At 39.1% G+C, this 24,341-nt stretch overlaps 1 protein-coding gene across 1 annotated transcript; it reads right to left on the reverse strand.

The window, feature by feature from the left end:
* Window positions 1–298: 298 nt before the first annotated feature.
* Window positions 299–23,903, reverse strand: frzb (frizzled related protein). The gene is made up of 8 exons (XM_067604496.1): window positions 23,495–23,903; window positions 16,792–17,040; window positions 10,489–10,524; window positions 10,064–10,123; window positions 7,956–8,021; window positions 5,496–5,700; window positions 5,351–5,414; window positions 299–4,663 (listed from the first exon to the last, which is right to left on the reverse strand). The coding sequence occupies exons 1-8, from the start codon at window positions 23,697–23,699 to the stop codon at window positions 4,604–4,606; spliced, it is 945 nt and encodes a 314-aa protein (XP_067460597.1). The 5' UTR covers window positions 23,700–23,903; the 3' UTR covers window positions 299–4,603.
* Between the last annotated feature and the right edge of the window lie 438 nt (window positions 23,904–24,341).

Below are 24,341 nucleotides of genomic sequence, written 5' to 3' on the forward strand. Positions count from 1 at the left end.
TAACATAAATTTAGATTTTTGAAGTGTTCTTATGATCAAAATATAATAAAATGCTACTAAAATAATAATGATCATAATATTAATTTAAAAGGCAGAAATTTATTTTGTATGTTATATTATAACATGATATTATGTTGATTCAACATACATATCTTCTTAAAATGTCAGTGTTGATTTATAAGTATTTTGTTAACCTTTTTACAACCATAGAACTGACATTATTTCAACCACATTTCAATGTTTAAAGTCGGTCAAGTGCCGGCAGGGAATGCAAATGATTGGATGAGGGGTCCAGCAATGATGTGACTACAGAAGAAGACAGGTAAGTTTATTGAATGAAATACAGTATTAAACTAAATTAAGACTTTGTAACATGCTGCTGGCAGGTGTAGTTGTAAACAAGCAAAAGTAGTTGGACAATAGTTGGAATGTGACTGCAAAAATGAGCAAATACACACCTGGCGTGTTGAGGTATATGTCAGATTGGTGAAGTAGATTTGAGCAAACTGTCACAGAAACCTCTCGAATTTAGATGACAAAAGACTTTGGGATAACCAGCACATCAGCAGCAAGCTACTTGCATTCACCATGATGACAGCTGCAGAAAAATTTATTTTATATCTGTTAGCATCTGATCTTGGAGTGTGCAGCGACATTTGGATTTCAATATTGAGTTAATTCAACAACAAGAGTAGGCCTACATTTACAGTCATGTTGTAATTACTAATAATCTGTAATTATACTGAAGATTATAATATGAAAAGTATTGCAGGAAAATTAAGTCTATTGTGGTTAGATTCAATGGCATTTTTGAGATTCCTTCTCAAAAAGGGTGAACACCAGACTTGTTGAATGTGAAAGTGACATACAGACCTACAGGTTTTACATGCCATCATGTCCATGACTTTTAATATTTTAACCTATAGGAACACACTGCACAGCTTTGAGACTCGAAAACTAAGCAGAATGCCAAAAAATATTTTGCAAAGTACTCACGCATGACTTCCATTGTTTCCCTTGCACATGGAGTCTGAATTTGTGTGAAACTTCGGGGTGTTACAAACTGTAATATGCTCATTTGCTGATATAAGTACTGAAGTGCATTGGAATGGTAATGTGATTGCTTAGCTCAGGAAAAAGTAAACTATCAATCTTTAAACTGAACTAAACGTTTCAAATCAAATTGATTTGTATTTTCCACCTCTGCTATCTTCAAGTCAGTTTGTTGCATGTTCAAGTTGTGCTTGATAGAAAACTACATAGGTAGTATATAATAATATAATAACTGATTATAGGGCTTAGCAGCCAGCTGTTTACATCAGTAATCACATCATTATTGTTTATGTGGCTTTTGCTGCCTTTAAGGAAATTTTTAATCGGGCAGTATATCACAGCTGATCTGACAACGCTGTAGTGGTCCCTCAAGAGTTTCCCTTAAGTGCAACCAGTTGTCTTGGCACACTGTATTACAAAGTTGTTTTCTGGATATTTTACATCGGTTGCAGTTTTTATGGTCTAACGGTAAAGGAAGGTAAGCACAATTGGGTCCCATTTCATGGTTGGAAGCAGCCTTGACAGTGAGACTGTTGACCTTTGACCATCCAGAGACAAACACCCACAGATTTTAACTTTGATCATGTTGTCTAAATTCATGTTTAATGGTTCAAACTACTGTGAAGGGTCCAGAGTTCAAAATATCGGAGTGTTAGTATAGTTTACTGATAAGAGTAGGGTAGTATTGAGTATTAGTGTATTTACATGAACAGAGTTACTGTGCAATAATGAGAGTACTGTTTGTTTATCCGAGGCAAATGCTCAGACAGCAGGAACTCCAGTCTGCTTTTTAAAGTTGCAATGAAATGTAAAAGGACTTGCTATAAGGCATTTTTCACAGAAGACATGTCAAGGTGGGAAAAGCACAGATGTAAATAATAAAATGACTGAATTCTATCAACTGCTTTGGTTTCTCGGACTTGCTAATGTGCATGCTGGCTCACTGTCACACTGTTATTAGTAACACCTGTGCCTTTACTTTTATGACAAGTCAAAATGTCTGCTGTGAAAATCCCTTCTAAATAACTTCTTTGTATTCATTATGAATGTCTCGCCTGGTTTCTTCCTGATAACAGAGCTTGTTGGACAGTTCTCAGAGCTCATTTGTAACGGTGAAGACCAGCTGCTGCAGTGTGAAAAAAGATTTCTGCTTGCATTCCTTTTCTATAGAATGAAAGTGAATCTCATCCCATTAAAAAAATTCCTATTCTACAAAGTGGTGGGACTGAGCCATGACACAAGAGAAGAGAGGGTTAAATCAGGTTTGCAATCAATTGCAAATGAGGCAAACTTCACTTTGACATGTCACCGACAAAGAAAAAGGGAAGTCAGGTCAAAACGTTCATACCTATTATTTTCAATGTAAGCCCCCACATAGGCAGCGTCTTGACGAGGCACTATACATCAGTAATTGTATAACATTCACTCCCCAAATATCATATCCCATATACCATACCTCGACTACACCTTCTGTCTGTAGGTGTGTGCAATGCATATCAAGGCATGGCCAATGTACATTGCACTTGGTGTTGAGATCATATTGCAGTTTCTGGAATTCCTTTTTTGTATGATATATCATAAAATTGTTGGAGAAAGTGCTAGGTTGCATATTTACACAATGCATGCCACAATACTTAATATGCTTCCCAACGTTGACATGCCCATAGCAACATGCAGGTAATGAAAAAGGCAGTGTCACTGGATTTTCTTGTTTCCAGTGGGTCTTCACGTAGTGTTATGGTACCGTCACATTAGTCTTCTGTTGGAGTTGATGTCACGGATACAATGCGGGTAATAATACTGATCAGCATGGTTACTATTTTGGCTGACCATCACCAAAAACTCACAACCAAAGATGAACTCTGAACTGCAAGTCTGCCGGAACTAGCAGGAGATTATACCAAAACAGGAAATGCATCCTTAATTTTGTGTAGATTTCAACAGAAGTGAATGGGAGTCAGAGCGAATATTCATAGTATAGAAGAGTAATGTGACCGTACCTTTTCCACCACCATTATATCCCTCCCCAATATCCAACAGGAAAGATATCACATCAAAATAGCAAAATATATGTGTTTATATGGTGTCTGGAGTGTGCCAGTGTTCTAACTTAATACATTTTCCATTTAAATGATGATTTTAAAAAATCATTTGATTTGTTAGTTAATAATTCTTTTCCTATTGTTTTAAATGATTAAACAATTTTAAAATGCAATTTCAAAATTGATAATTAAAAACTTTTAAAATGTTTTATTTAATTTTCAAGTATATATAACAATCTATCATATTCAATTCAACATTTTGTTTCGCATTTGAAATTTTGGTCCAATCCACAGAGCAGCAACAAAATGTTTAAATTTTACTTTTTTAAATTGATCAACTTAATGATTGATCGTACCCAAACACAAAAAGTCTAATTATTCCAGTGGCACACTCCACACTCCTCCCACAGTATACTGAATTTGTGTCCAGCAATTTGTGATTCATGGAAAATAGTTTGTAACACAGACATTAGTTGTTTTCTGTTGTCGTCAGACATTGAGACCAGAGGAGGCGCTGGATCCACCAATACTGAAGAAGTAAGTCAACTCTCTGTCTGCCCATATTCTGCTGCTGCTGCTGTTGTTACTGTTGTTGCTGTTGGTCTTGATGCTGTCTGAACAAAGCATGAATATTCTTTCCTCTTCTGTGGAGTTCTGTAAAGTTCAGGTGGCTACAGATCTATCGTAGTCCAAATGTCAAAATCCAAATGGTTTTCATGTCATTTAAATGTCCTCCAACAAATTAACATGACAACATGGCCAACATTCAGGATTAATAGATACTGTAACCATGGAGAGGAGCTGTGGAGCCAACGTGGCCAACACTGAAAACAAATTTGTTCCAAAAAAGTGTCATGTACATACTGTATGGCTGTGTGTAGGTTTAGTACTACAGTTTAGAAGCTCCACCCTCTCTCTTGTCTTTATTGAGTGCTTAAGGTGTACACACACCAACACAACACAACACGCACACACACACACACACACACACTGACAAACACACACACTGACAAACGCACACACTAAACGCACACTAAATTATGTTTGTGCAAAGATAATAAATGGCAAAAATCAGGCTCTAACCAGTCTGATATATGAAGAGATGAACTACATTCAGCTACAACAGCTTGTGATAGTGCAATATCTACACACACACACACACACACACACACACACACACACACACACACACACGCACCCGCACATGCACACGCACACACACACACACACATACACTGTCCTAGGTCACTTCTGGGGACATTACATAGACTTACATTAATTTCCTGGAAACTTAGCCTAATCCTAACTATAACCACTACTTGCCTAACCCTAACTCTTACCCTAACCTTAACGACTGACCCAAAAATCAGCTTTTTCCCAATTGGGGGCACGGCTTTTGTCTCCAACTGGACAAGCTGTCCCCAATTAACTGGTCTTTAGTCTGAAATTAGTCCGAAAGTAGCCTATGACAGACCACACACTCAAACACACACACACGCAGTCAGATCTCAGTGGCGACCCCGGCGCTGACTTTGTCGGCCTTTCCCCTGCAGGATCAGATCCCACCTCTGGACAGAAAGACACACAGACAGTAAGTGAAATGGAATTTTAGCCATCTTCAGAAATTTATCAACTTATTAAGTTTGAGCAACTTTAGAAGTGTTTTCAGATTGAAAATGAAGTCACTTTTATTTACATTAAATAAAAGGATATGAGCAGACAAAAATCCACTCTTAATGGTACAAATGAATGAAGTGCTCCTTGGTAATCCCGTCTAATTAGTTAGCATGCCAATGTTTCCAGCTTATTTTAGAGCAGATACTGTTTAGTCAGTTCCCTAGACTACACTTTTGGAAAGGCCATGTACACCATTTCAACAATGTCCAACTTTGTTTTTGCTAAACACAGTGGCCAGTTAAGTGTACTTTATACCCAAACTTCCATTCAGCTGGTGCAACAGGATTCACAAAATAAAGTTCATTCATTACCATTCAGTATCTTTATAAAGATAGGACTTTAAAGTTCCAGATATATTAGTACCTCAATAATGAGTTACTCCTCATCTATTGTGACAGCAATAACACCACAGAAGACGTTCTGTCACTTGACATAAGAAGTATCTGAGGTTTGGTAGCCTGGATGTGCTGAAAAAAGCTGCTTCCCAGAATCCAGTCAGCACCAGTGTGTTTTGGATGAAAAACTGCTGCTAAGGAACTACTGCTGCCTGTGTCTGTGTATTTGGATGTGAATCGCACCTTGACCTTCCTGGCCATTTTGTCCCTCCACTTTTGAGCAATGGAGCCGTCAATCAGGAGCAACCTGCAATGCATACACACTCACAGTCAGGTTTATATTGATAACAATACTTTTACTATTCATTTACAATTCTCCTGCTCATACCTGGATGTCTCCTCATTCTCGTAGCCCATAATGAGGTACTCCTCCCCGGGAGAAAGAGTAGGACACAGACAGGAGGAAGAGTAGTAGAGTGTCTGCGTCTCCTTGGGAATGTTGACCAGAGAAGACTTGAGCACCTCCTTCACCTCCACCACTGCTGTAGGCTCCAGACCACGATTCCTCACCTCCCTCACCCTCGCCCTGATCACTGAGGATAATAGTCATCAGCATACATGGACACATTGGATATTGAACTTTCCTTTGTTATAATCTCTGCCTTTACCCATTAAGAAGTCAGAGCTCACAGGGCAAATGACAAGTCAGGGCTTTCAGAACTCTTGGATTTAAAATTTATGGTAAATTTCTAGCTCCAGACCTCTGAATTGCCGCCCACAGCAATTCAAACAGGTCTGGTGTTCTTCTTACTGATGACCATTTCCCTGGTTGGAGAAACAGTCAACAGAACAGAGCTTTGTAGACCAGATAAAAAAACAGGGACGTCATCTTCCTGTGCCAGAGCCAGAACTAAAGCCACCACTCAAGCTGAATCCACACCAACAGTATTTCATGAAGAGTTTCTGAAGCATTTTAGTATTCAGTCAGTTTTCTATCTCATAGAACAGATTTGCTTGTTTTTACAAATCCACACCAATTGCAAGAGACACCCTGTCTCTTGGAGTTGTCTCTTTTCTCCTTTGGTTCCTTGTGAAGTGTCTCACAAATCTACTAGTTGTGAACAATAGTCAGTTACAACCTCCAGTTTCACAATGAGCTTTCTGGTTTCACTGTTGGCATTTGAAGCTTCAGTGAGTGGAGAAAATAAATTAATCAATAAGTTAAATTACTATTTTCTTCCTGTATAGTAGCAGAATGGGTTGAAAGCATTGAAGCTCCCCTTCACACAAGTGACATTAGCATATAAAAACAAGAAAGTAATGTTAGAATGAAATTCCTTCTGTTTGACTGTTGCACAGCATAGGCACACTCACTCTGGTCATTATATCCGTCACATTAGCATGTAAGAAAATCCTGTTTCCTAAAAATATGCTAGACACTGGACTACGGTGATTTGACTGTGACTGTTGGTTTTCCATCCAAAGCCATCAGTCCTCACAGCTATCAACAAGTCGCACACTGAAACTCTAGACACAAAGATAATCACCAACACATTGATCACAGTATGACAAACGAGCATTTCTTCATACAGTTTCTCGTAAACTCTTGGTCATTCTGGTTTATTCAACCCCACCACCCCCGTGTGCACAGATCTCACTGATGACATCGCTTTTCACAATTGTTTCATTGAACTTAACTGCCTATTTATAAGCCCCTTCTGTTAAAATATGTCTTTGTATCTATGATATAGAAACATTATCTGTCTCTGTCTCTGTATCTGAGCTGGTGCACATTTCTGTTTAATTTTTGTAAGTGTCTTGTTCTTCTCCTCTTTGAAAGAAGACTTGACAGTTCAACTTATTTCTGTCATCCTGTGTAGGTTCCAAAAACACAAAATGTCGTCTGCTGCCAGTGACACCAATAACCTGCCTTTCCAAATTAATATTAATTAATTAAGACCACCTTGTTGTGCAATCTGACATGCCATCATGCTTCACTAAACTCCTGTGTTTTAATTATATCTAAATATTTGGAAAGTGAGCTCTCGGTTTTAATGATGGCTGGAAAGAAAATCTAAAATCTTCCCCAAAGTGATTCTGTGGCCAAAGGTATTTGCGAGCTCCAGAACTCCACATGGAAATCTCTGCTGGATTTGCCAAATCATGCCTGTGCACTGTAATCATCTGGAAAAGCCTTTCTGTTCTTTTAGCTTTTGAAAAACTGGTCAGAGAGAAAGAATCTGCTGAAGAGTTCAATGATGCTAAAAAGATTTTTGACAACTTTATTGAGCAGTACAGTTAATGCTCATAACAAGTGAAGTAATGAGCATTCAGACTGGATGAATAGATATGTGGCAATGCTGATATTTCACTTGTAGCATTGAGGAGTGATGATTGGCTATTGGATATGATGCTCAGACCACATTCTCACTTTAATTTGTAACCGTTTGGTTTGGAAATGTACCAACAGACCATGACTCAGAGCCTGATTGATGGAATTTGTGTAACAAATTACACCCCTTTTCCTAAGAATCATAGATGTGTCATTTGTGTTGGTCTAAAAAATTAAAAAAATTAATACAGTATAAAACATGAAAACAACCTGAGCACTGCTAAAAGTCAGAGCTACTGACTGATTGTTGACTTTCAGTGGGATCATCAGGAAAACACTACCATTACAAGCAAGGATTCCATGCTCAACAATATTATTTCATAATTTCATATACTAGTAACTGACATTGTCATTAGCATATCAGCAGGTACTACTATATATAACTATGTCAGAGTGAAACAGAATGATCAACAGTTTCATATTTGTAAAAACTGAATAAAGTCCCAGATGACTCACCATAGTTGTAGTTGTTCTTCAGGTAGGTTTTCAAACCCATTTTGACCACCTTACATCTACAGCGATCTATACAACACACACACACACACACACACACACACACACACACACACAGTGAGTGAGCCAGGAATCATCATTTTGAAAAGCAAAACAGACTGTGTTCAGGCTCCACCTCCTTAAAAGTCCACGTTTCCAGAGTGAATTTGTCATGCAATGTTCCATTTCATAAGGGATAGATGGTAGAGATGGGGAAGATTCCCATGTTCATGTTAACTCACAACAGCTGTATGATTGTTGGTCATGTGAGACTTAAAATACAGCTTCTCAGGTACTTCCGTATTTTAAAGCACCAAGTTGGATATATCAGAGCTTTCAGAAAAACTGATTTTCCCAGTTGTTGAACAGAATGGTATTTACAAGTTCGAAAACTTGTAATTGTGAAAAACTGTATATCCTTTTGTCCTCAGAATCCCAGAATGCATTGCATGCCAGTCACTTGTTAGTGTTGGTCTTAGAGTTGATGACTCTGGTAAATCCAGTGTAAGGTCAGACTACTAAAAATACAGCTCATGAACGTATAAAGAGAGCTGTATACCATGCTATCAGTGAGCCTTGCTGCCAATTTGCCCCAGTGGCTAGCTGCAGTACTGCAACAAAAAGATCTGTGGCGCAAAAACATTTTTAGTATATACTGCCATTACAAAAGAGATATCTAAAAAATTGTTAAAAGACACCTCAAACTTCAAACAAGTTAAACAAATTATTCCTGTTTGTATTGTGAATTTTTAAACTATGATGGTTTTATATTTGCAAAACTTTCCCAGAGCCTAGAAAATATATTTTTATGTGTGTAATGTCCCAATGTTATGTCTATGGGCCTAGTAGGACAGAGCAGATGGGGCCAGGGAGAGACATGCTAATGAGCATGTGCACTGGGCCACACAACTCAGAAACAAACCAGGAAGTGAGCCAATGTTTTTGGCTTATGCGTTGATGAAAACAAAAACAAAACACCACCACTCAGCTTTGCTGCCAATTTGTCCCAGTGGCCACTTGTGGTACTGCAGCAAAAAACTCCCCTGCAGCCCAAAAAGCATTTTCCCCATAGACTGCTTTTATAAAAGATGTGTCTTTTTAATCCATGATGATTTTATGTTTGTAAAACTTTCCCAGAGCCTAGGAATTTTTTTTCAAACAATATCTTGAACAATATACAGTACAGCTAATACAGTTTACAAACATTTTCATTTTTAATCAGTATCCCTTTCCTCTAAATATAGCAAAGTAAAATTTATATATCTATATATACAGTACTGTGCAAAAGTTTTAGGCACCCTAGATGTTTAGATTCTTATCCATTATGCAATACCATCAGGGAGGCGTCTGATCGGTCCCAAATTTATTCATGATATGACAATGACCCCAAGCATACAGCTAGAGTCATAAAGAACTATTTTTAGCAACAAGAAGAATGATGAGTCCTGCAATAGATGGTATGGTATGGCCCCCACAGAGCCCTGATCTCAACATCATGGAGTCAATCTGGGATTACATGAAGAAGCACCTGAGATGGCCAAAATAATAAATCCACAGAAGAACATTCTTTCTCCAGGATGGTTACAACAACCTACCTGCAAGTTGTCATGAAAAACTGTGTTAAAGTGAACCAAGGAGAACTGCTGCTGTTTTAAAGGCAAAGCTGCTCACAGCAAATATTGATTTCATTTAGGTTTCTGCTGCTTACTCAACTTTGTAAGAAGTTAATTCATAAATTAAAACAATTTATAGCAATATTTTTGTAAGCATTCTCACTTTACTTTTAGTGCCTAAAACTTTTGCACCAGTACTGTATATATGACGTAGTACAGTGAAAAAGAGCTAGATAGGTACATGAATGAGCATCATCCCAATATAAATTCTATGGGCCAAGCATGAATGCGCGGGTGGAGGGTATATTCAGTGGGCCACACAACATGAAAGCAAACCCAGAAGCTAGAAACTTATTTGGCTTATGCACTTGATGAGCAAGTTTCATTTGTGTGAATGGGCTTCAACAAGGAAGAACCTGACCTGGGTCAGAGGTAAAGATAGGTAGACAGACAGTTTACCTCCATTGGGTCCTCTGCAGTGGAGGTTGTTGGAGTCCATGGGAAAGTCTGGACTGGATTCTGTCGGAAGATCAAAACCAGAACACAGCTTTATCAGCTTTTTAGTGAACTTGTCAAACTGGTTTCTGGACTGTTCTAGTCTGCATTTAGATGCACATCAGCATGTAAGTGACAACTATATGTTTTCTTGAAGCAGAATTTCTTTAGCAAAGTTGTATTAATATAGATGTCACTGGATAATGTCATTACTGGCTTGGTTTTTGCTCTATCATGTGTGGAAAGTTAAAGGAGTTGGCATGTTAGTTTGTGATGATGTGTCCAACCTGATCAACATAATATCTGATCAACCAGCTACCACAGGCTAGGTTAGCTTTTGAGAAACCGATCAAAATTTGGGCCCAGAGAAGGTCAAAGGTCAGCCTCACCTGGGTTACACCTGGTTGGGTCCTGGTAGTATGGATCTATAGAGACAGAGAGAAACCCTGGTCAGAACAGAAAGAAATCAGATTCCATTGTTTCCTGTTTTCATATAAGACAACAGGAAAAGTGCTATTGGTTTTTTAAACAAACTCTAACCTTGGATGTCATTGCATCTTTCTTTTTCCATGATTCATGGTGACAGTGTATGAGATTTGGTTCTTGTGTTGTGTTGTGTATGATTATGCTGTATTTGTGTTGGACAACTGTCTGTAAAGCAAATTGCCCCTTGGGTACATTAAAGGTTTTGAATCTGAATCAGAACAGTTAAAAAAAAACAAAAACAAAACTGTACAGAGAAACAATTACTATTCACTATATGATAACTATTCAGTTAGCAGCATCCAAGGCTGTGTACATACTGTACAGAGAACAAATGTTGAATCAGCACCATGTGATTTTAACCAGTCTCAAGTCCTGCTATAGTGTCCCCCTGGAGGCTGCAGTGTTCATTACAGCCGCAAAATGAAAGTGATGGACAGAACAAACAACTTGCTGATAAGTTAGCTGTGGTTAAAGCATTACCAGTAGTGGAGCTTAAATTGTAAAGTTCATCCTGAGACTTGGGATTGAGTTGCTATTCCAAGTGGAGAAATTCAAGTATCTTTGGGTCCTGATGGAATGCATGATCAATATGTGTATTGTGTATGTTTCAACCCTCACTTATGGCTATGAGCTTTATAGTGACCAAATGAATGAGACTGCTGATACAATCAACCAAAATTAATGTCCTTCACAGGGTGCTTGGGCTCACCCTTTGAGATAAGGTAGCTCAGACATCCAGAAGGAGTTTTTAGTAAAACTGCTGCTCCTCCGCCAGTTGGGACACTTTGAGCATCTGATTAGGATGCCTCCCTTTAGAGGTCTTCTGGGCATGTCAAACTGGGAGGAAACCACCAGTGCAGACCCAGAACACACTGAAAGAATTATATATCCAGACGAGGAATGTCTCGGGATCTTCCACAAGGTGTTTGCTTAGCCTGCTGCCACCATGACCCAGACCCAAACAGCCAAAACATGGACAGATGTATGGATTGCCCTGACAGGGTTAGTAGTGCAACAAGAAAGGTAATGGAGTCATTGAAATATTAATGGTTCATCTTCTGGGGAACAGATATGTCATTAGACTGCTTCTTGGACTTGTATAGGTTAGGTTGTAGTGAATGTTTTAAAACCTGTCACTGCTGCAGTCAATGTCTTTATGTAAAATGTTGAACAATTGCAGTGCAAACATAACTATAATTAACAGGACCCTTTTCACAATGTCCATATTTGCTTATTGATAGGCCTTTTTCGTGGAAGACATTTTGACATGTCACAGTAAGAAAAGCATGAATATATATTCAATGATGGATGAATTCCATTTAGCTGCTTCAGTTTCAGGATCTTGGTTTATGCATGCTAGGTCACTGACACACTGTCATGGCTAACTGGGACACTTAAATGGAACAGACCTTATAGTAACACCTGTGATTTTCCTACTTTGACAAGTCAGAATGGCTGTTATGAAAAAATGCCTATTGTCTTCTGGGTTTATTTAGTGCCCATTTTGGTTTATTGACATTGCCCAGAGATTATTAAATTTTATTGGGTGTGTTACTGAAGCTTCAACTGGATTGGTTCTAAAAAAAATTCAGCCCCTCACTCCTTCTCAGGTGTCTCTTTTCTATATCCCTCTTTTGGACAGTTGATTGCTTGGTGCCTTGGATTGGTTGTTGTCCTTTAGACACATGTTTACCTGCACAAGCTTATTGTTACTTCTTAAATGAAATGTCTGAAGAAGGTAAGTGGGACGAAATGTAGTTACATCATAATGTGACGAAAGTGAGAAAAAGTGTTTATAGAGCTTGTTGTGGATTTCTAGACATGCTAGCAGCTCTAGTTGGTCCACAACTTTGGTCCAGACTGAAATTTCTCAACAATTATTGGATGTATTGCCATTAAAATTTGGTACAGACATTTGTGATCCACAGAGGATGAATCCCAATGACTTTGGTGATCCCATGATTTTTTTTCTAGCCCCACCAGCAGGTTAACATTTGACTTTATCAAGTACTTTGGTTTCTAACCAAATACCTGCAAAACTAATAACATTACCATCACCTTAGGTGTACTTTGAGTTTAGCTCCAATTAGCAAATGTGTGTAAAGTAAGATGGTGACAATGGTAAACATTACCTGCTAACCATCACAATGTTAGCATTGTCATTCTGAGCATGTTAGTATGCTAACATTAGCCGAGACAAACGTCTGAACAGCAGCATTCAGACTGGAGTCCCACTGAAAATCTGTGGAATGACTTGAAGGATCCACCCTGACTGAACCTCAGCAAATCAACAAGTCACACTGAGGGAAAATCCCAAAACCCCACTGAGCTGAGCTGAGCCGAGCCAGGGCAACTTGGAGATACGTGGGTGAACCGTTACGGAGGTCAAGGGGATTAAGATGAGTTTTTTTTTCAGGACTTTCTGGTCCAAGGCCTGTTTTAAGAAGCAGAGGACAGTGAGGGTTTTATTGAGTGTAAAATCAGTGGGCTGCCTGTATCAAGGAGCTCTTTGAGAAAGTCAGTGGGAGTGAAGTCGGAGGGGAAATGACTCACGCTATCTGTTCGAGAAGGACCAGAAACAAACTGCTGAGAGTAGAAACATGATAGAAAACACTGATAGAGCTCAGCTAAGCAGGGCAAACTGCTTCCTCATGGTCCATGTTTTTCAGTGAGGAAAGTCTCATGTTCTCATTCAGATGACACCTCCATATTAAGACTTTAGGAGTAAATTTGTCAAATTTATTATATCAGGATAAACCCCTTGAGATGTATCATCTTGTTTTCAAGAAACATATACTAACAAGAGTAAACAGAAAACAATAAATTATATAAATGACATTTTAAATGTACTTTTTAATAGTCAGATATGTTGCATGGCCAAAAGCATGTGGTCACATGAACATTTCAGTCTAGGGATGTCAACGGTTAACCGTTGATTGGTTAACTGCTGAGAATATTATATGACCGGTTATGCATGTCGGTTTATAGGTTAATTTGCATACACACTGTGCTAACGGGTAGACAATCATGTGTTTACAACATCAGATATCCTTTTTGAACAGATAAGTACAGGTGTAAAACTGACTTGCAACTGACTGCATTATGGGTTTGTAAGCGAAAAACTTTTATTTTCTGGTTTTGGTTTAATTTCTATTGTGGTTGTCAATTTGAAGAGGAAAACAGGTTAGGGGAATGGGGGGAAAATGGGAGGTGGATTACGTTTTTTTAATTAACATGAAAAACGGGAAAACAAAATAATGCATTTCTTTATCCTGCTATCAAACAAGTTGAACACAGCTTTGGACCAGGAGGCAGCAATGCATTTCCTGTGCCTAGTCTACAGGAAAATAAATTGAAGGACCCTGGGCAGTCCTTCAATGTGGCCCAGGATGCATTGCGTTTACACTGTTGCACTGCTAAATGAATGTGGCCACACTCAGACCACCTCCAAATGTGGTCTGAGTGATTGGATCTCGATGCGTCTTGGATGCGTTCACACCTGTACTTAGAGCTGTATGCTTGTGATCGGATCACCCGAGACACATGTTAATGCCAGGTGTAAACAGGGCCTTAAAGTCTGTTTAAAGTGAGTGTGTTAGAGTCAGTCAGCACTAAAACTGTTTCATTAGTCCAGTTAAACCTGCAGGACTTTATAAAGGATTGTGTAATGTGTTTTTCAGCCATGGAGGAAATAAATCCATGACGAGTGAAAAAGAGTCCAAAGCGTCCTCTGATGTCTCTGCTGCAGAAACGAATAACTTATGTCAAGCCACCAAAAACCACTGTGACAGATGATAAGGAGCTCAAAAAGACAAACAGGCAGTCTTATGAATGCTAAATGCTGGAGAAAATTATTTTTGTCTGCTTCCAAAAGCCTGGCTGTGTGAGTATGTAACTATACTATGACATAAGTTATATCCAAAAAGTAATCGTTAACGTTATTATTCCAAAAACAGCTGTTGGAAAAGGGGGGGTCGTCTTATAATCAGGGTCGCCTTATATTTGTATTATTATTTATATGTGTACTTCAAACCCGAGCACATTATGCCATCGAGAGCTACTGTGACTAAATGCACTGAAAAACACTTTGAGGAGAAGAAGGATGAGCTAAAAGTCAACCTAGGTTAGCTCTGACCACCAACTGCTGGACAGCTCCCACAAACGAAAACTACATCCCAACTGTTCTTAAAAATTGACCGGTTAGTTATCAGTTAATGTCGGTCAATGTTAACATCAAAAGCAAAATTAACCGAAACTGACATCCCTTTTTCAGTCATATATGATTGTTGTACATGTCATTCCAAAACCATGGACATGCTGTAAAATGGCCTCCACTCTACTGGTTTCAGGCTTTCCCTCAGGTTTTGGAAACTGGCTGCATGGATTTGCTCCCATTCAGCCACAAGAGCATTAGGTCCACACAGATGTTGGGTGATAAGGTCTGGCTCGCTGTCAGTGTTCCAGTTCATCCCAAAGGTGTTGGATGGGGTTGAGGTCAGGGCTCTGTGTAAGCCGGGTAAGTACTTATAAATCAAATTGGGAAAAGCATTTCTTTGTGGACCTTGCTTTGTGAATGGGGGTATCGTCATGTTAAAACAAGAAAGGGCCGTCTCCAAACTGCTGTCAAAATAAAATATCACTGGTGCGGAACGTCTTCAAAACAAAGAAGTGATATCCTACTACTGTTTGTGTACACAGCCAGAAATATGCCGAGACACGGCTTCCTGAAGCTGGCCAATCAGAACAGAGTGGGCTCATCGGGAGGGGGGCCTTAAAGAGACAGGAACTAAAATGGTCTGTTTCAGACAGAGGCTAAACTGAGGGGCTGCATAAAGGGCCAGTATAAGATAAATATGGAGTTTTTGAACTGTAAATCATGCAAAGATATTCCAGTAAAGCCCCAGATTTAAACAATAGAAACGTGCAGAATATGTCCCCTTTAATGCTTCAAACTTAGTGATGACTGAAGGGTGCACATTTCCTCCTTTTGATATTGACAGAAACATCTCACAAGGAAACGTTCAGGGATCTAAGAAATCCCACAACAGAGTAAAAGTTCCATTTTTTTGTCTACATGGATGCCAGTAATCTGAGCACAACAGACTGTTGGAAACAGTGGAGTGTTTATGGATCAAATCAAATAAATCTTCTGTACAGACCACAGAATCTGTAACAAAAGGCAGAGTTACAGTAGAATATCCCACAGCTGAAAAGATGTTGGATGAAATGACAATTGGTCATCAGATATTAGTATACCTTTCAGTATCATGCATTCCTAATCATTAACGTACAGTAATATCTCACTTTAATCCATTTTGAAATTGGACCACATGGCTATAATTGTGGGAAAAACTTTCAAGACATTCACTGTCTTATTCAAACTAGACATTGTATTTGACTGTTCAATGCTTGTAAAAAAATGTATTTCTACAATATGATTGGCATGACAATTATACTATGGTTAACATTTGGCCACTTATAGTTTGAGAATGATCATAGTTACGGTAAAAAAGCCAACATTAATTGATCTCACCACGAGGTCCATTCAATGACTGTTTCAAACAGTTTTCATTCAAATCACATGATTTTCATCAGCAGAGAGAGTTTGCCTGGTTGTCATGGAATTGTAGATTTCCATTTTTCTGAGCACTTTACAGGCTTCTTGTCCAAGTTGGCTTAAATGTTAAGGTTCAAATGTGTTCTAATCTTGGAAACAGTCATTGAGAAAATAATCTTACCACAAGGTCCATTTAGCAGCTGTTTAGTAGTGCCACAACAGCTACCGATAGAACCTTGTGGTGAAATTAATTTCTCGACTACTCTTTCCAAGGTCAAGAATGAACTTTGAATCTCAACCAACATTAACTGTTGGACTGTGACGGAGTGCTAACTCCAATCTGTGCATGGAAGTCAGACACTACATGCCAACATATTACTGTCCGACTCACTAAATAAAAGACAATACTTCCTGTATTGGCACTGAACATGTTCTGCAGAACTGCTGTTAGCCACTGTCATTGCCTTTATTTATGACTGTGGTTTTTGTCATCTTTGTCATCTTCAACTCTGTCTTGACACAAGCACAAGGCAAGACTGATTGAAAGATATGCAACCTACCAATCATCAATTGCCTTGAGAGAAACATAGCAGTCATTCATATAATGTAATGATAATAAGAATAATATAAATAATAAAAGCATTGATACCTGGTCCCTCTGCCTTGACGATGGCCTCAGGTGAGATGCAGACTCCGCGGTCGTACAGTGGCAGCTCGTTGCAGGCCAGGCTGTCGGGCCAGCTGTGGTTGTAGCGCTTCATCACCGGCTCACAGCCGATCTTTGCACGCTCGCACACAGCCTTACAGGGTTTGATGGGCTCATGCTGGAAGTCGATGGTGCAGATGGGAGCATACATGGCACACAAGAAGAAGAGCAAATCCGGACTGCAGCCAGTACCTGGACAGGCAGGAAAACACACAGGGCTGTCACATGGAGTGTTTCCCTCATCAACCAGGTAGAATATCTTTGGTAGAGTTTGAGTTGAGTCACCCAAAGTAGCGTTCTCCATCTTAAGCACAGAAATTTCAATTCAATTCACTTTTTGTGTAAGGACATATACATTATAGCACTACTTTTCCATTTAAAACAGTTTTTGGACATATTTGAGGATTTCCCATGGCAGCAGTTGACTGACATTTGAGGAGATGTTCTGTCAACTACCATGTATTTTAGTATTTTTAAGTGGAAGCTAGCAAGCTTGGCTAACTGTTTTCCACTCACAAAGTGGTAGGGGGTTAGGCTAGGTTGTTAAAGTTAGCACTGATTCCATCTCAACAGTACGCTTTTGTTTTGCTACTGTGACCTGAGCCTGTGGTGATGACTCATAATTCATGTAGACTAGGTAAGAACAACAGCATACTTCTCACTCACCTTTGATCTTGTAATGTCTTTAAATGAACACAGATTTCAATGGTCAGACACTCATTTCTGGCAACAGAATTTTAGAAAAAAACACTACACAACCCCAAAAGTTTTTTCACAGCACAAAATTAAGTCTTTGGTGTGCAAGAAGCAACAAAGATACAGGGATTTGAAAACATGCTTGATTTTGTGGGAGTCTCACTGAGATTGAGGGCGGTTTCATTTGAACTTGAATTGTTCTTGTTTTCACCATGAGGATTAGAGGGACGCACTATATTTTACACCTCTGAAGGTTCAGGGACCTCTCACTGACCACACATAGGACTTCTTCTGACTGCCATACTGCTGCATGTTTCACACAGGATTGGACCAGAAAGAGTTCAACACTGGACAGAGGACAAATCAATATTTTTATTGCGGAACAAGACTGAGGTTTGGCTGCAACTTCACAATGAAGTCACAGAAATATTTTGAACTTGTGACCTGAAACCGCTTCCTGGTTTCTGGCCTGCAGGTCTTTCATTAGGGCATTTTTCTGGTTAAAGCTTATTGCCCTTCCACTTTCCCTTTCCACTCGTCTGACCTCAGCTGAGCTTTAAGTTCAGCCAATACCTAAATGTATTTATTGAAGACAGATGTCTATGTATCATGAAACTTTATGGCAGTCGACAAGGTTATTCACATGCTTTTGAATTTAATTCTGCTTTACAGTTAACAACATTTCAAAATTTGTTTTTACCACAAATCACGATTTTACTCCAAACAGCGCAAGTAATCCAGAAAACTGACTATACCCACAAACTACTGAAAACACTTTTTTTTTCTCTCTTTGCTCTAGAGGAATCTCTTTATGCACATAGTTTAGGTTTTATTTTTCCAGGTTTTGAGATATCTGTCTCTCAGATTTCTGCCTCCACCTCAATACAATGCAGCTGAATGGAATTTCATTTGTGCTGCTCACAGCATCAATGATTGTTTAAAAATTCAGTAGCAATATCTCTTTCTACAGTCAGTGCCCAATAAAATGGAAGTGAAGAGGTAATCCACAGACCACAAACTCACTTTCATGTGGACAGTTTTCTAAAACTGATGATTGAGCTAGAGGAAAGTCTGTGGGGAACATTATGGTTTACATGTCATGGCAATCCATCTAATAGTTGTTGAGATATTTCCGTCTTGACCAAAGTAGTCAACAGACCGACATTGCCATCCCTAGAGCGATGCCACTAAAGTAAGTAAAAAGAGAGCTTGAGAGAGACGTTCAAACCCTGTATACTCTGTCACCTCCAGAAACGTGGCCAACAGCTACATAAAGTGGATGTGGTTGTTAGATTGTCTGTGTTGGAAAGTTACAAAAAATGGTGAATATCTGTCAGCCCTGTGAGGGGGAAGGTGGTTTCAGATGCTGTTAGATGATCCAACAAGCTCTGCATCCTGGTTAAAAAGCACCATTTATTCGGTTCACTTCTTGAGGCTGAAATGGATTTAATGATCAGACTAAATCAGCTCACAGTTTAAATAAAGGAAGTGTGTAATATTTACTTTCTACAGAGAGAGACGTCAATATAAAGAAAGTGAAACTGAACAATAAAATAAACCTACTCACACTGTCAAATATATTCAGTTTACACATGGAGACGGTGTATGTTCCGAACGTGCAGATTCACAGAGCAGTGTTATTAGCTCAACTTATCAAAAACACACAGAGTTTGTGATATTCAGTATCAGCAGGTATGTAGAGAAGCAAAGTTTCTGTCTGAGGAGAAAAAACACAGAACGGAGCTGAACACCAGTCTGCTCCAGTTCTGATCCCAACTCAACATTTTGAAACATTATTTTTTCACAATACGATGAACGCCATAAACAAAATTCCATTCACCTCCATTGTAATGAGGTGGAGGCAGAAATCTCACAATCATACATCTGAAAACAAATGAAGCCAAAACAATCTGCATGGATAGATACCACTGGAGGGAAGGGAGGAAATATGTTTTTCATAATTGGGTGAACATTCAGTCCAGTTTGTATTTAATGATCAGCTGCATCAATCTGACTTTATTTTATTACTTTTTGGACTAAAGAAAACCATAAAATGAAGGTTTGGCTGCAGTACAGCTGGACAGACCGACCCTCCATGATAATGAACATTCAGACAGTAAAACCACCTCAGCTTACAACAGAACAAAAAGAGCAAGACAACATGAAAACTACTGGAGAAACAACAATCCACTCATGTCATTAATGTTTACTGAATTTCACCTTTGACCTGTTAAATGCTCAACTTTACATTTAAACATACACTATGTTTTATTAGTGGTGTGGCTCTGTCTGTCACTGAAATATTTCAACAACTATTGGAAAGATTGTCATGAAATTCTGTACAAACATTCAACTTTGGCGAAGCCCTGACTTTTACTTGCAGCACCACATTGAGGTTGACCTTTTTGGTTCTGAGTGAAATAACTTGACAAGCAATGAAAGTATTGCTGTGAAATTTACAGAAGATATCCAGGTACCTAGAGGATAAATTGTAATAACTTTGCTGATTCCATGATGTTTCAGTTAGGACCTAATCAGCATAGCATAACACACCACAACAAGATGATTAACCTGGTGAATGTTATACATGCTAAACATCAGCATTTTACCACTGTCACCGTGAGCATGTTAGCATGCTGATGTTAGCATTTAGTTCCAAGCACATCTGTGCTGAAGTACAGCCTCACAGAGCTGCTAGCATGGCGGTCAACTCTTAATCTTGTTTTATAACGCCCCATAGCCTCCTCAAATCCCAAAACTTGTTTCTAGTTCAAAGTTTTATGTTCTCAGTTGCGTTTCAAACTTCCTCTCAACAGGATTCATGGCTGAACAAATCAAACTGAGGAAAAAGTTTGCTGTCATGGTTAGTTAAAGGATTTTCTTCCCCAACGCCCTATTTTGTCATTTCTATCAGCCCTGATAACATTTTCCTTTCCAACACTTGTACTGTTCACACAACATCACAGGCTTGCTTCAGGTCTGAAGGGAGGATTAAAACCACAAACTTGGAAAAGAAAATGTTTAAAAATGTAAGGAGGAGATTAAAAAATCTTAATAGGAGGGTTGTGAAGAGAAGCTACAGTAATACAGATTTGGTCTCCTTTTTAGTCGGTGGAACTAAGGAAAGAACCAAGGAAAGGAGGAGGAGGACAGGGTGTGATAAGAGACAATGAAGGCATAAAGAGGTGTGAAGGTATGATATTGACACAGTGATAGCACTTTTGGCTCTGCTGTACACTAAACAAAGGGTCATGTTTAGGGTTGGAGGTTCTCCCATGATTTAAAAATTATTACTATTTTTACTTTTTCCAGAGATTTATCACCATGAATTAAGTTTGATTTAAACACAGAAGTGCAGATATTCATAAAAAGGTTGGCTCTCATTTTCTGGTGTCATTCTCTCTATATATTGGATTATGCGGCAATATTCTTTTGGTAGAGTAACAATGCCTATTAAAGGTACACCATCTTTGATGTAGTATGATCTTCTGCACTCGATGCTCCCCCTGTTGGATGCCGCTCTGCAATCAGCCCTCCTGCTCTCATTCAAGATGGAAGTCGACATATCTGATTAAGCCACTTGTTGAATCGTCTGCACAGTTTAGGTCTACAGTTTTTGCGTCTGTTTTGTTCACTTGATCCAAAAGTTATTTCACCACACAGCTGAACAGTTAACAGCCATTTTAGCATGACAGATTATTGGAAGAAACATATCATAGTGTCATAACTGCAATTTAAGGCCAGACTACATCTATCACAGATGCAAGGAAGCCTTAACAAGGTTTGGAGGAGGCTTCGTTTGAATACACAATATTCTTCAGTATTTCAACCAGGAGTTTGTATTTTCAACATTCTTCCTATAACCAATTTAATGAACGCTTGAGTGACTGGAATGTTCGGGTTCTTGTACTAGCCACCCAGTAATACATAGTATGATGGTCTTGGATCAGGTCTACAGTCAAACCAGAAACCAACAGTGGGCTGTAAACTCAGACCAACTCTTTAAAATGTGCCTGTTTCACCACTGACCTCTGTTAGGGATGCCAATTTTTTTTTCCTGTGTTGAATAAACTTAATCAGATTGATGGTTTCCACAAAAATGTTTCCATGATCTTTCTGTTAGTCAGAAGGGTTCAAACCAGATCCAGCTCTGCTCCAGCAGCAAACGCTTTGATTTCTCGTGTAGATATTAACGAGGGGAAGACAGAACAATCACTGCAGCTGCCATGATCTGGAGTTTCTCAATAATTACTTGTCGCTGGGCCGAGCTATGTCAAGTTAAGGGTTGGTTCGCCCAAATTCCCCAAAAACAAAAGGTTTCAGTTGTATTTGTCTAGGTTTTGAGATATCTGTCACTGAGATTTCTGCCTACGCCCAAACAATGGAATGGAATGGAATTTGGTTTGCGGTGTTCACAGCATGGACAAAATAGATTGAAAACATATATTTAAAGAGTAATTGTATGCTCTCTCATAATCATGTTTGCACTGCCAACTATAGTTTAGCAGACAGTATTCCACCAAATTTAGCTTTGCACTCCTAAAACATTATTAGATTCATGATGGACAGTTTAAAAGAAAAAGGATCAAAACTGACTGTTGCAGAACCAAAGATATCATTTTTTATTCCATGCATTGTTCTTCCTTGTCAAAACCTGGCACCTACATCACCCACAATGCAACTCAACCATCAGCAGTTTAGTTGGAGATTCAGGTGTGTTATGCTACAGAAGTCTGGTAACCTCACTTCTTTCTAACTCCACGCCCCAAGATCTTTTTCATTTTCAAACTTGTAGTCTTCAGCCCCAACCAGTGTTGACTCCAGTGACATGACTTGAGGTAATTTATCAGACTTCGCGACTATTTCTTTGGAAGAAAGTAGTCCCACTGAAAACTGTTGACAATGTAGTCTGTTAATCGTTCAGAGTATCAGGGACACTGTTGAATGTTTTGTACCACAAACTAAATTCCACTCACCTCAGTTGTACTGGGGTGGAGACAGAAAGCTCAGAGAAAGATATCTCCAAGCCTGGACATATTAAACCAAAACTATCTGCATAGAGAGATACAACTAGAGGGAAATGAGAAAATGTGTTCTTTGTATTTTGGGTGAAACAAACCTTTAAAGCAGTCTGTTTTTGACTTATTATATTTTCTGTCATATTCTGACTGACCCTTAGTAAAAGCTACTTATCTGCTGCTTTCTGATCTCCTCCCCTTCAGCCTTAATCTTTCTTACCTTCCTTCCTTCCGCTTGTTTTATCTCAAGTTCCTTCTCTCTTTTACTCAAAAATAACAATAATTAAAGCTGTTTGTGTGGTTTAGGACGATGATGATGATGATGATGATGATGATGATGATGATGATGAAGATGATGATGATGAGGCTGACTGGCAAGGACATGGATACAGGAGCCAAGTAAACAGATCTTTCATTGGTTAATCCTTTTACCACCAAACACAATTCATATTTTTGTATGATTTTTAAAAATATCATTACTAAAATATGGTTGATCATGATCAGTCAACTGCTTAGGCTATCTAATTATTTTAATTATTAGTTAAATAGGAGTCTTTTCTTACCGTTAAATATATTTTATAATCATTATTTAATATATTTCTGATATTATTATCATTATTATTATTATCATTATTATTATCATTATTATTATAAGGGTTGTAAAAATACTATTTAAAAACATTGTCACAACTATCTTTTAAAATTTTATATTATTTCACATAAAGAGTTGGATAAAAAATGGCAGTATGTTGTGCACAGAGGAGAAAAAGTAAAAGAAAAAAATAAACAATGAAACGAACAACAAAATAGATATGAATTACAATTCTAAACTTAGTGTGAGTTGAACTTGATGGCTGGCCGAGCGTTGTCTGTGTTAACTTCAGTCCATTAAAGAATGAATGAAGGGGAGTTGCAGACTTGCAGTAACTCACCCAGCAGCCCTTCAAACTGCTCGATGGCCAGCACCGCGTTGTCCTGCGTGCTGTGGTGGAGGTGGTTGGGCATCTTGGTCATGTTCCACGGCATGGACCGGCACAGCGGGATCCGCACCGGCTCGCAGGACGCCGCGCGGACTGCAGCCGGCCACAGCGCGCAGGACACGGCCAGCAGAGACACAGAGAGTCCTGGGGAGAGCATGTCGGTCCGGTCAGGAGGGTTCTGTTCAGAGACGGGACTCTGAAGTCACGGCAGCGCTGTCGGTGCTCCGGTGAAGTCTCGGTTAGTCACGGCGAGTTAAATCCAAATAAAGACGTGATTTTTATGCTGATGGGTGCTTTTCTGCTGCTGCTGTCCGGTCTGCAGGCAGCTCGAGGAAGCGGGAGGAGCTGCTTTCTTATTCAGACTTTCACCTCCTCCTCTTCCTCTATCCCTCCTTCTCTACCCCCCTCCTCTCCTCACCTCTCTTCTCCCATTTTTTCCTCTCCTCCTCCCCTCCTTCTTTTTTTCCTCCCCCTCCTTCTCCTCTCCTCTCTTCTTCCCCGTTATCCTCCATACTAAAAGATAGATTCCTTTTAGATGAAAAGTCAACACCAGTAAAGCCATTAAAAGCTCATAGATGTGTGTGTCTGTGTGTGTCAATACGTTTCATGAAATAAGCAGTGTTAACAGTTTCAAACCTGTCTGGTGACTACTGTTGCTGCATATGTCCAGTCCTGTGACTGTATTGTCCTGTGCACTGTGTGTCTGGGGGTCTTGGGGCAAAAAATAAGCTGCTATGCCCCCTCTTAACCGCCTGTTCCTTCCCCTCTCTGTGCAGTGTGTACAATATTCCTAACCTGG

This window comes from Thunnus thynnus, chromosome 11 (assembly GCF_963924715.1).
Source record: "Thunnus thynnus chromosome 11, fThuThy2.1, whole genome shotgun sequence".
Lineage (NCBI taxonomy): Eukaryota > Metazoa > Chordata > Actinopteri > Scombriformes > Scombridae > Thunnus > Thunnus thynnus.

What these genes read in the sequence shown, in the direction of transcription:
- frzb (XM_067604496.1), bottom strand. Translation starts at nt 23,699, where the DNA reads ATGCTCTCCCCAGGACTCTCTGTGTCTCTGCTGGCCGTGTCCTGCGCG. An exon ending in GAGAATGAGGAGACATCCAG is followed by an intron (nt 5,415 to 5,495) that starts GTATGAGCAGGA and finishes TATGCATTGCAG; the next exon opens with GTTGCTCCTGATTGACGGCT. An exon ending in AAATGGCCAGGAAGGTCAAG is followed by an intron (nt 4,664 to 5,350) that starts GTGCGATTCACA and finishes CTTTCTGTCCAG; the next exon opens with AGGTGGGATCTGATCCTGCA.